The sequence below is a fragment of the Prionailurus bengalensis genome, chromosome C1, assembly GCF_016509475.1.
Source record: "Prionailurus bengalensis isolate Pbe53 chromosome C1, Fcat_Pben_1.1_paternal_pri, whole genome shotgun sequence".
NCBI lineage: Eukaryota > Metazoa > Chordata > Mammalia > Carnivora > Felidae > Prionailurus > Prionailurus bengalensis.
Genome location: NC_057345.1, coordinates 5,391,646 through 5,405,025, shown reverse-complemented (window position 1 = coordinate 5,405,025; position 13,380 = coordinate 5,391,646). Strand labels below are relative to the sequence as shown.

The 13,380-nt window shown below is 40.1% G+C and overlaps 1 protein-coding gene across 1 annotated transcript in view; it reads right to left on the bottom strand.

Annotated features, from left to right (window-relative positions):
* Window positions 1-13,380, bottom strand: part of PER3 (period circadian regulator 3) — a 60,915-nt gene that overhangs the window by 23,573 nt on the left and 23,962 nt on the right. The window contains 4 exon segments of the mRNA XM_043578467.1: window positions 824-893; window positions 1,423-1,591; window positions 1,813-1,919; window positions 2,380-2,512. Of these exon segments, the coding sequence (XP_043434402.1) occupies window positions 824-893; window positions 1,423-1,591; window positions 1,813-1,919; window positions 2,380-2,512 (479 nt within the window).

Here is a 13,380-nt window from a genome sequence, read left to right as displayed (position 1 = left end):
TTAAGAAAAGGTATACTAAAAAATTGTGCAGCTGCTCTTTCCCGGGGGACTGGCTCAGCTCCAATAAAACTCTATTTTCAGTTCATTAGAAACATAATCTAGGGGCGCCTGGGTGGCGCAGTCGGCTAAGCGTCCGACTTCAGCCAGGTCACGATCTCGCGGTCCGTGGGTTCGAGCCCCGCGTCGGGCTCTGGGCGGATGGCTCAGAGCCTGGAGCCTGCTTCGGATTCTGTGTCTCCCTCTCTCTCTGCCCCATCCCCACTGATGCTCTGTCTCTCTCTGTCTTAAAAATAAATAAAACATTAAAAAAATTTAAAAAAAAAAAAAAAAAAAAAAAAAGAAACATAATCTAAGCTCCAACGGTTGTGTCTCTGGTCTCTTCCCACCGACCCCCAGCCCGTCTGTCAATACTGTACTCTCCGTCTCCAAGGGTCAGTGTCAAGATTAGATGAGTTAATTCCTATGAAAGACTAAGGACAGACGGCTGCACACCATAAGAGCTCAACACGTTTCCTGAGGGGCCACTGAAGACCGGCAACAAGAAGTCAGATAACCCAAAAACCTGATTTAACACCTCTGTCACCACTACTTCATCCACCAAATTGTTGTAAGAACAAAGTCAAAGGGTAGGAGACAGTAAAAAGGAACAAAAAGTAGACATCAGAAGAATTTACCAAGTCATTATGTTGTTAAAAGGAAGAGATATTTTTTTCCTTTGTTTTCTTAAAAACCCTTTTTAACACCCCACAGGCCCTCAGGGGTTTCCCACCTGCCCCGCCCCCCACTGAGAACGTGGGGCACACTCATATGCACACATGCACACCTCGCCCAATGGCCGCTGGGTAGCCCCCTTCCAACGTCCACAAGAACTGTGGCATGGCGTGGCATCCAGCCTGGGGGGTGGGCAGTGGAGTCTGAAGGAGCAGGGACAGGCATCCCCAACTCCTCACAGGCGCCCAAAAGGAAGAGAGTTTTGAACACACTCTCCTCATTGTTATCAGGCCAATATAAAAATCTGGATGTGTATACGGTCCATATGGTCACGGCCAATGTCAGTCTGACAAGGACACCTCTCAAGGGCAACAACAAAGTGACCTAAGGCAGCCTCATAAACAACCTCATTAGTGATAGTTAACACTTGCTGAGGACTTACTACTATGTCACTGGGTTCTGTTAGCTCTAAGTGCCTTCCACGTGTCAGCTGATGTGATCAACAAATGACAATGATTTAGAAATACGGTCCAAACTATGTAACCGATACAAAGGTGGTATTTCCAAAACTACGGACTGATTTAAAGAAAGGACGACGTAATTATAATCCAGAAGTCATTCTTAAGTAACTGATATTAATGACGTGTTTTCTCACGACCCCGAATTTCATAGGAGTGTTCTTTAGAGCAGGAGGTAAATGTGGCACCTGACTCTGGCGGCGGGGCGTGGACAACGGTGCTGCCGTAGCTACACTGGCTCGTGCCAGAGCCCAGGCTCAGCGCCGCCGGGGACAGGCTCCGGGGGACGCGTCCTGCAGCGTCTGCAGACCGCCTGGCAGTAGACATCTCCAAGTGAGCTGTGGCTGGGGTCTGAGGCACAGCTGGGGGCATGAGAGAAACCGACAGTGAAAAGAAAAATCCTCAAAGGAAATTTATGTTAAAGACCAAGTTTGCAGGTGTTTATAACTGGCCATTAAGGAGCAATAGGAAACCAGGATTGTTGGTGATTCACGAAATAAGTAGAGACCAAACCTTGAAGGAAAACCAGAAAGGGATGGCTCTGTACCCATCCTCTGGCTGGCTAGGAGGGCACTCGCGTTACCGTGCAAGGTCTGGGCATCATTTGCCTTGTGGTTCTGTCTGTCTTCCGAGGATGAAGAGGACGCGCTCTTCCTTTTCAAAGCCGGAACGTTGCAGCTCCTCAGGTATCTGCAACAACATAACTAGGTCACGTGTGCCTCCCTGGCCCCTAATTTTGCCACTTCCCACATTTCTGCTCTTCTCACGGCACTTTTGCGTGGGTATGCCCTACACTCTCCTTTGATGAGGTCTTCCCTGACTCTCCCAGCCTGAATCACTGGAGTGTCACATCTCTTTTACTGTGGCCTGGAATTGATCTCCAAACCTTGGCTCGTTTAATTTTTATCATCAAGGTTTTGTCTTCTCAACTGTGCCATGGCTCCCTCAAAGAAGGGACCAATCTTCCTGTTTGGCATCCCTTGAAATGTTCAATTTATTATAAACTGTAGGTAGGTACTCCATAAATACTTACTGACTTATAGTGAACAATCAAGACAATAGATATTAAGTACGATGGAAGGTGTGTGCTTACAGAGACAACGTATGCTTTTGGAAAAACTGGCATGTTCTCAAAACTTGTGTCTCACACCTGATAACACTGTCAATGCAGTTTATTTGCTGATAAGATGGGCTATGCTGGTCTTTCCTCCAATCTTCACTAGACTCCACATGCATGCTATCGTCTTTCAATGTCTGGAAGGCAGAAGAGACCTTTTGCTCATCTGAAATGGAAAGGATGTGTAATTAAAAATATTAATATACCTATGAACTTACCCCACAAAATTAGATCAGGTCCTTTAGCATGTGTACATTCAGTAGAACATTCTGTAGCTATTAAAAACAAGGTCAGATCTAAAAAAAAAAAATGCACTGATACAGAAAGGCATCCACACAAAATGATCACATTTGTCTTTTGTTTTTTACAAAAAAGGGGTGAAACAAATGTTTCAGCAAAGACTATCGAGGAATAAGACTATTAGATAAAAGGCTGATGGAGACTCTACAATACTGAGCTGACACTACGTGCCAATTGGTTGATCCTGGCCTCACCGGGACGGGGGCAACCAGACACAACGTGAAGTGTAAGGGGCTGCCAGGCAGATGCTGTGTCCAACAGAACTTCCTGCAATGACAGAACTGTTCCTCATCTGTACTGTCCAATATGGTAGCCACTAACACCTCATGTGACAATTAAGCACTTGAAATGCGGCCACAGCAACTGAGGAACTAAATTTTAAGTTTTATTTATTTGTAATGAATTTGAATTTAGATTGCCAATGTGGCTAGTAGCTGCCGTACTGGATAGCAGAGGTACACAGGGAAGACACACGGCCTCAGGCTGGAGCACTGAAGAACTTCGACCTTGTGTAGAGAGCAATGAGCTAATAATGGAGATGGAAGAAGAGCATGGAGACAGGTAAGAGAGAGCCCGCCAAATATGGCGTCACAGAGACCTAGAAGGTAAACTGGTTCAAGGAACGAGTAACTATGTTCAGTACTGCTGAGGGGCTGGGTTAGCCATGGTTGTTGTTGTTATTAATGAAGGTCATCTGAGCTGCGTTGGAAGAGACCACTCAATTTCTAGAGGGAATTAACTGAAAGATGACTCGTTAACTTTCATTTATGAACGTTTATACTTTTAATTCTTTAATAATTTTAAACTCGAAGAGGGCTACAAAAAAGTAGAGTTCCCAAATACCCTCTACCCAGCACCCACTAATGTAACATTTTGCAGAACTGTAACAAGATGAACAAAACTAAGGAATTCACAGTGGCACACTGCCAATCAACCACAGCCTATTTGGATTTCACCTGCTGTGCCATGAACTGTCATTTTCTGCTCCAGGATCCAACCTGAGATTCACAGTGATATCAAGTGTCAATGTCTCAGTCTCTCCTGGTCTCTCCTGATCTGCCCCTTGATGTGAGTTTCCCTGATGTTCTCTATGATGAGGCTGAGGTTATGCATCTTGGGGAGGGTTCCTGCAGAGGTGCTGTGCCCTTCCCCGTGCCCCACACCACAGGGGTACATGACCTTGACATATTTTGTTGTGGGTGTTGTCAGCCTTCATCACTGGTTAAGCTGCTGTCTGCCAGAGTTCTCCCTGGAAAAGTCCTTGAATGGACTTACTGCCACCAAACTGCACATTTAAAAATGGTTAAGGAGCACCTGGGTGGCTCAGTTGGTTAAGCTTCCAACTCTTGATTTTGGCTCAGGTCATGATCTCACGGTTGATGAGTTTGAGCCCCACATCGGGCTCTGTGCTGATGGTGCAGAGCCTGCTTGGGATTCTCTCTCTCTCCATCGCTGCCCCTTACCTGCTCTCTCTTTCTCTCTCCCCCTCAAATAACTTAAAAAATAAATAAATAAAAATGTTAAAAAATTTTTTTTAACATTTTTATTTATTTTTGAGAGACAGAGGGAGCCCGTGAGCAGGAGAGGGGCAGAGAGAGAGGGAGACACAGAATCCAAAGCAGGCTCCAAGCTCTAAGCTGTCAGCACAGAGCCCAATGTGGGGCTCGAACCCACGAACTGTGAGATCACAACCTGAGCTGAAGTCGGATGTTTAACCGACTGAGCCACCCAGGACCCCGCCCAAAAATTTTAAAATGGTGAAAAAATATACACATACATGTGTATATGTGTATACATGTACATATGTATATATATATATATACCACAATTAAAAAATATTTCAATTAATTTCAGCTTTCACTGGAGGATATTCCCCACAGCAGTTATTACTGTGAATGTTTTTCCCCCTTTCAGATTTATTGAGATATAGCTGACATACAGCAATGTGTAAGTTTAAGGTGTACAGCATAATGACCACTGATAGCAATTTCCTATTTCTACAAGCACTTCCTTGTAAATCCTTTCAATGGGGAAAACCAGTAAATATAATGCATGTATGCTAACCCTTGTCTATCCATCTGTCCATGCATCCATTAAATAGAAAGGCACGAGTTCATGCTGACACCTTTAACTCCAACCCAGTACCAAGAGTCAATTCTAACATTCCCTCTTTGCTGATCTGTAAGTTCCTTCTCTCATAGTGAGGAATCTATTGTTATCTATAACATACACACCTGTTTGTTCAACCTACCCTACGTCTAAATTACCTTTGGAATTGCTAAGCCATACTCGGATAAGAAACAAGTTTATCAACTTGATTACAGTGTTCATGTCCATTTGCATTTTGTATTTAGTCCTTGGGTATCCAGTTAACACACTGATTTCCAAAGTTACTTAGCTCCTTTCTTCCTTACACCCTCAGTATTTTAATGCCATTTATTTGTGATGCAGTTAGATTCATTTGTCACAGGCTTCCTATCACTTTGGGTTTCCTCTACATTCTGGGTGGGATGAGGTATGCAGATCCATGACTTTTAGCAAATGCACACAAAGTTGTGTTTCTACCACCAGAGTAACAAACAGAATGTTTCCATCACTCAGAAATTTCCCTTCAGCTGTCCCTTTGTGGTCAATGCAGAAAGAATGCTTTTCTAGAAGGGAATTGTAGAATACGTAACCTTTTGATTTTGACTGCTTCCACTTGGTAAAATGCATTTTAGATCCATATATGTTGCTGTAGGAATCAAGTCCCTTCCCTTTTACTGCTGAGCAATACTCCATTGTGTAGATGGACCGGTTTAACCATTTACCTAAATGGTGAATGACATCTTATGCTGTTTCCAATTTTTGATGAGCGTGAATGAAGTGTGATAAACACATAGACAAGTTTACGTGTGAACTCGAGTTTTTCTTTTGTTTGAGTAAATAAGAATGGAATTGCTGGGTCATATAACAAAAGAGAGAATGTTTAGTTTGTAAGAAACTGCCAAACTTCTCAAAAGTGCTGTACAATTTGACATTACCTTCAGCACTGAGAGCTCCAGTGCTCACAGTTCTTGCCACAACTCGGTATAGTCAGTACTTTGTCTTTTACTTTTTAGCCATTCTAATTGGTGTGTGATGGTATCTCATGTGGTTTTCATTTCCTTATGACTGAGATTGAGCATGGTTTCCTATGCTATTTGCCATCTGGGTGTACTTCACTGCGGAAGTGTCAGATCTCTTGACCACTAAAAAAAAAGTTTATTTATTTATTTTGAGAGAGGAGTGAGAGTGTGCGTGCCATGTGCACAGGTGAAGGACAGAGAGAGAGGGAGAGAGAATCCCAAGCAGGCTCTGTGCTATCAGTGCAGAGCCCAACACAGGGTTCAATCTCACGAACCACGAGATCATGACCTGAGCCGAAATCAAGAGTCAGAGGCTCAACCAACTGAGCCACCCAGGCACCCACTGACCATTTTCTGATTGGATTGTTTATCTTCCTATTGTCGAATTTTGACAGTTTTTTATGTGTTGTGGATAGGAATTTTTTTTATTGTACCTATAATTTGCAAATATTGTCTTTTCATTGTCTTACTAATGTCCTTCAAGGAGAAGTTTTTAATTTTGATACAGCCTGTCTCATCCATTTTTTCTTTTGCAAAAATGCTTTTGATATTGTATCTAAAACCTCTTTGCCAAACCCAAGATCACAAAGATTTTCTCGTAAGATTTCTTCTAGAAGTTTATAGTTTTAAGTTTTACGTTTAGGTCTATAACCAAGTTTGAATTAGCTTTTGTATAGCATGTGAGCTATGTGTTGAGGTTCAGTTTTTTAATACATGTGGATGTCTAATCATTCAGTACCATCTGTTGGAAAGACTATCCTTTGTCCACTGACTTGACCTTGCACCTGTCAAAAACTGCATTTGTGTAAGTCTGTTTTGTCTCTAATCTGTCCCACTGATCTTTTCACCAATATCACACTGTCTTAATTAGTAAGTTTTTTTTTAATTTTTTTTTAACATTTATTCATTTTTGAGACAGAGAGAGACAGAGCATGAACGGGGGAAGGTCAGAGAGAGAGGGAGACACAGAATCTGAAACAGGCTCCAGGCTCTGAGCTCTCAGCACAGAGCCCGACGCGGGGCTTGAACTCACAGACCGCGAGATCATGACCTGAGCCGAAGTCGGACGCCCAACCGACTGAGCCACCCAGGCACCCCTTAATTAGTAAGTTTTGAAATCACGTAGAGTAAGTCCTCCAACATTGCTTTTCTTTTTCAAAATTGTTTCGGCTATTTTAGTTTATTTTTTCATATAAGTTTGGGGATCCTCTTGATGATATCTATAAAAAAAAATCCTGCTGAGAGTTTAATTGGAATTACATTGAATGTACAGACCAACCTGGAGAGAACTGACATCTTAACAATATTGAGTATTCTAAATCATGAATTTGATATATCTTTTCATTCACCTAGTACTTTTAAGTTTTTCTTTCATCAATGTTTTACAGTTTTCTGTATATGGATTATTTCATATCTTCTGTTAGATTTTGTATTTAAGTATTTCAGTTTTGCATAGTTTTTAAAAATTTGTTTCCAATTGTTCCTTGTTAGTACACAGAAATTTAACTGATCTTCCACATGGACTGTGTATCTTGTAACCTTGCTAAAATCAGTAGTTGTTTTTTTTTTTTTTTTTGTAGATCCTTTAGAATTTTTCTTTTTTTTGTTTTTTAATTTTTTTTTTCAATTGTTTATTTATTTTTTGGGACAGAGAGAGACAGAGCATGAATGGGGGAGGGGCAGAGAGAGAGGGAGACACAGAATCGGAAACAGGCTCCAGGCTCTGAGCCATCAGCCCAGAGCCTGACGCGGGGCTCGAACTCACGGACCGCGAGATTGTGACCTGGCTGAAGTCAGACGCTTAACCGACTGCGCCACCCAGGCGCCCCGATCCTTTAGAATTTTTCTATGTAGATAGTCATGTCATCTGTGAATGGAAAGTGTTTTATTTCTTCCTTTCCAACCTGTATGTCTTTTATTTCTTTCTCTTGCCTACTACATTGGACAGGACTTCCAGTCTAATATTAAGACATGGTAAGCGGATATCCTTGGCTTGTTCTCTAGGTTAGGGTAAAGCATTCTCTTCCCATCAAGCATAACATTAGCTGTAGGTGTTTGTAGATGCCTTTTTGTCAGGTTAATGAAATTCTTTTTCTATTTCTCATTTTTGAATATTTATCATATGTAGATGTTGAATTTTGTCACATGCTTTTTCTCCATTTACTAAAATAATCTGATGGTTTGTGTTTTTTATTGTTAACATGAAGAATTAAAGTGCTTGACTTTCACATATTGAACCAACCTTGCATTCCTAGAATAAGTCATATTTGATTGTGATATATTTGCCTTTTTTATACTTTGCTGAGTTTGATTTGATGATTTTGCAAATATGTTAATGAGGGATCCTGGTCTATAATCCTCTTTTCTTGAATTGTCTTTATCTTGTTTCAGTATTTCGGTACTAATGGGCTCATAAAATGAGTTTGGGAGTTTCCTTTCCAAACTTCCTTCTTCTATTTTTTTTCTGTCTTCAATTTTCTGACAAAAAGATTATGTAGAGACTGGAATTATTACTTCCTTGAATGTTTGACAGAACTCTCCAGTGAAAGCATCTGGGCCTAGTTTTCTTTTTGTAAGGTTTTCAATTTCAAATTCAGTACCTGTAGTAGACAGAAGTCTATTCTAGTTACCTATTACTTTTACACTGAGTTCTTTTTTTTTTTTTTAATGTTTATTTATTTTTGAGAGAGAGCCAGACAGCATGAGTCAGGGAGGGAGGAGAGAGACACACACAGAATCCAAAGCAGGCTCCAGGCTCTGAGCTGTCTGCACAGAGCAGATGTGGAGCTCAAACCCATGAACCGTGAGATCATGACTTGAGCTCAAGTCGAATGCTTAACCAACTGAGCCACCCAGGTGCCCCATTTTCACTGAGTTCTGATAGCTTGTTTCTTTCAAATAACAGACCAAAGTTGGGGGGATAGAGTTGTTTGTAGTCACTTTAACAACTGTGTGATCTTTCATTCCCAATATTGGCCATTTCTGTCTTCTTTTCTGATTAAGTATGGCCAAAAGATTGTTAATTTTATTTTTATCAGCTTTTGATTTCATTTTCTCTTATTTCTATTTTCAATTCCATCGATACCTGGTTTTAAAGATTTCCTTCTTTCTGCCTACCTTGGATTTAATTTTCTCTTCTTGCTCTCGTTTCTTAGCAGAAAGCTTAGATTACTGATGGAGACCTTTTTTCTTTTTCTTATACAATCAACGCTATATCAATTTCCCTTTAAGCGCTGCTTTAGCTTCATTCCACAATTTTTTTTGTCTTTTCAACTCATTCCTTTCAAGATGATTTTACTTCCCTTTAAGACCTTGACCTGTAGGTTACTCAGATATGTGTTCTCTAATTTTCAAACATTTGGGAATTTTCTAGACAAACCTTTCAGTTACTGATTTCCAGTTTAATCAAGTCAGAGAATATACTTGGTATGATTTATATATTTTTTTAAATTGTTAAGGTTTGTATTATGGCCTAGAATAAGGTCTATCTTGATGAATGGTCCATGTGCCCTTCAGAAAAATAAGTATGTTGTTGTTGGTTGGAATGTTCCATACATGTTCAAGCCAATCTTGTTGATGGTGTTGTTCAGATCTTCTATACTTTTGCTAAATTTCTGTCCACTTGTTTTATCAATTAGAGAGAGGTTTGTTACAGTCTCTACCACTGAGGATTTGTTTATTTCTCAAAGTTTTTATCAGTTTTTGCTTCGTGTATTTTGAAGCTCTGATGTTAGGTGCATAACCTTTTAGGACTGTTACATGCTCTCAGAGAATCAACCACTTTGTTGTCATGCAATATCCCTCTGAAACCCTCCCTGATAAAGTTCATGATCCTGAAGTCTACATTAGTTGATATTAATACAGCTTTCCGGCTTTCTTTTTATTCCTGTTAGCATGTGAATCTTTTGTAACCTTTTGCTTGTAACCTATATTTTTATTTGCAAAATGAGTTCTTGTAGATACTACCCAGATGCCTCTCGTTTTTTCACCCACTGACAATGTCAGTCTTCTAGCTGGTATATTGAGGCCATTCACATTTCATGTGATTATGGATATAGCTGAATTAAAGTGTACCACTTTGCTAGCTGTTTTCCACTTGTTCCATCTGGGTTTTTGTTTCTTTTCTGCCTCATTTTGCTTTAAATGTTTTAAGTTCCACTTTATCTCGTCAAATGACATTTATTGCTTCTTTAGAAACTAGTTCTGATAGCTGTTCTAAATTTCACAACATACATCTTTTAGAAATCAGTTTCTACCTCCAAATAATATATTGCTTCTGATGTAAGGCCTCCACAGCAGCACATTTCCAGTGCCTCCCCCAATCCTTTGCAGTATTTTAACATAGACCACAAAAGCAGAAGAGTATTTTTGCATTAGTCGGTTACCTTCCAGGGCAATTAAAAATATGCAAAAAATAAAACTTCTTCATTAACTCCATTTCCAGTGCTTGTCATTTCTTTGTGTAGATCCAAGTTTTATGTCCCGTACCATATTCCTTCCCCCTTTAGAAATTCCCTTAGCGTTTCTTATAGACTATATCTGCTGGCAATACACTCCCCGCCTAGTTTTTAAGAAATCTTTCAATTTCCTTCATTTCTGAAAGATACTTTCCACCACGTAGGGAATTGTGCACTAACAATTTTCTTGTCTTAAGACATTTTGTTTTCTAGTGTCCCCAGCATCTAAAAAAAATGCCTATTGTAATTCTTATCCTTGTTTTTCTGTATGTAGTCTATGTTCCTCTGGCTACCTTCAAGATATCCTCTTTGCTTTTGTTTCTGGCAATTGGAATATGATATTTCCAAGTACGTGGTGTATTTTTTTCCCAAGTATGTGGTGTTTTTATCTTGTGATTGGTTTTTATTTGGTTATTTTTTGTATCTATGCTACTTGGTGTTCTTCTTATCTATGGAAAATTCTTGGTCATTATTTCCAGTATTTCTTCTGGGATTCCATTACTCTTATGTTAGATCATTTGATAGTGCCTTAAGGTTCTTAGAGGCTCTATTCTACATGTTTCTTTCTCTTTGTGTTTCAGTTGACATAACCTGTATGTATCGATCTTCAAGTTAATGGATTCTTTTTTGGGTGTGTTGAGTGCCCATCCAAGACATATTTACAACTCTAGTATTTCTTTTTGATCCTTTATTTTATGTCCCATCTCTATGCTATGATACCCATGTGGTTTTGCATGCTGCTCACTGTCCCATAGATTTTAATGTATTAAATTCCCTGTCGGGTAGTTCCAACATCTGTGTCATATCCGTCTCTTGTTCAGATGGCTGCTTTATCTCTTGGGAGTTTTTTTCCTTGCCTTTTCATATGTTGAAAACTGAGTATCTTGTGTAGGACAGTGGAGACTAGCATGCCTTTCCTTCTGCTGGGTCTGTGTTCGAGTTAACCTAATTTGTTGGCCAGGCCTAAGGTCTGCCGTTGCTATGGGTCCATTCAACGTCGTTATAGCTTTCCAATTCCTCTAGTGACATTGTGTACTTACGTGGTGGCTGGTGCGCAACAGAGCTTTGGGTTTTTTCCTATATCTGCTCCACTTGCAGCCTGTGGTCTTCCCCTGGTACTATGCCTTGGAGGCCTGTCTCTTGCGAGTTACCAGTTCCGTCAGTTAGTGCATCAGTATCCAGGGCTTGATCTCACTTCTCCCTGCAAGCACGTTTCTCCCTTAGATTTTAGGCCTGTTGGTTGCCACGTAGCCTCAGTACTCTGACATGTTCAAGAAAGCTCATGAATTTGCTGCCATATGGCTTTTTTCCTTCTCAGTTTGGAATGATGTTCTTTCCATCTCTCCCTGAGCAGAAACCAAAGCACGCTCACCCTGAATGAGTTCAGTTCATCGATCAGTATCTCTCCCTCAAGCACTACCACCCCAGAACCGGAACATTTTCCCCAATTTCTCTAGCTGCTTCTAGCAACTGGCATCAGTATATAAAGCTGATGAAAGGGCTTTATATCTTTGCTAGTCCTTGGCTTTCCATATTAACTTTTGAAAATTTCCCATCTTCCTCTATTTCAAAGCCTAATCTGCCCTCATAAGAAAAGTAAAAATATAAACTTAAAACCTTATCTTCTTGTTGGCTCTGGCACCCTGTACATAAGCTATGTACACAATGACTACTTACTATTTTCCTTTTGATTGGACTTATTTCTACTCAATTTCTAATATTTAAATTATAAGATTATCTTGAAGCTGCATACTTGTTTCTTTTGAGTAAGTTGTAATAAAGATTTTTTACTAGCTCTTTAAACTTGTAGGTCTTGAGATGTTAATAAAATCAAGATGCCCAAGTAACATTAGTTCTCCGAAGCTCTATCAAATGGCAGATCTCCCCTCTCACCCAAAAGACACGTCCTATGTGTGTTAGAGTCAAATACAGCATATAGCTAAGTAGTAGGATAATGTCAGTTTCTAGAATAGCATCATAAATGCACAGAATTAGCTACAACTTGAATACAGCCTTTAAACCATGATAGTGATGGCACTTCCAGGCCAATGGTGGGTGATACAAAACTGAACAAAGCAGAAGGTAAGAAAGGATTTCCACTCTGACAAGAAATATAGAGGTCAGGACAAAAAACTGTGGCCCTAACATGAGGTCCTAGGCCTAAGCAGCAGTGAGCAGCACAAAGTGGACCACTTTCTTTAAATAAAGAAAAAATGTACAAATTTTAGCCGTCAAATCTCCCTAAAGAAGTCCCAATGCTAAGACATGGGATAATAACATACAGCAAGTCAGATACTTAAGGTAGGAAATCTGATGGTTTCAAGGGACAAAAAAAGTTGTTTCTGTCTCGTGCCCTTACAGCTACAGCAAAAGAAACAAGCAGAGTGCTAAACCTCCTACCAAGGCAACAAGAAAAACCCACGGACTGGGCATGCTGTATCAGGAGGGCAGCCTCAGGGCTCCCTGTGATACCACCTGAAAGAGCAGTGGTTGGATGTTTTTGTTGTGTAAATCATGGCAAGTACTGAAGGATATAGCTATGATTATTTTTTATTCTTATTGACTTTAGAGAAGAAATTTCACCCCTACTGTGTAAATACCCACATCTGACAAGGATAGAGACCATTAATAATATTCTGGTGACCAAACCTATGACGACTTCCAAAGTTATATTAACATTCAGGAAGACAAGTGAAGGGAAAGCTAACTAAACTAAAAAAGTTAATAAAACTTGGTCTCTACGTTATATCACAGATCCTTCCTCTGCTATGTAATGCCAGTAGGTTAGCTTTTCTAAACAATGTCAATCATCATGATTGATCCAATTCCTTAGGAACATTCCTTACTTCATAAACATGTATTTTAAAAAAAATCCCCAATTTTACATTCAGTTGAGGTCATAAATATTCTTCATTTGTTCTAAAGGACAGAATTATTATGTTAATGTACTTTCTAAAATCTGAAACATACTCTAAAATTAACTCTTTTGGGGCATCAGGGTGGCTCAGTCTGTTAAGGTGGGACTTGGGCTCAGGTCATGATCTCACAGTTCGTGAGTTGGAGCCCTGCTTCCGGCTCTGTGCTGACAGCTCAGATCCCAAAGCTTGCTTCCCAGATTCTTGGTCTCCCTTTCTCTGCCCCTCCCCCACTTGCGCTGTTTCTCTTCCCCC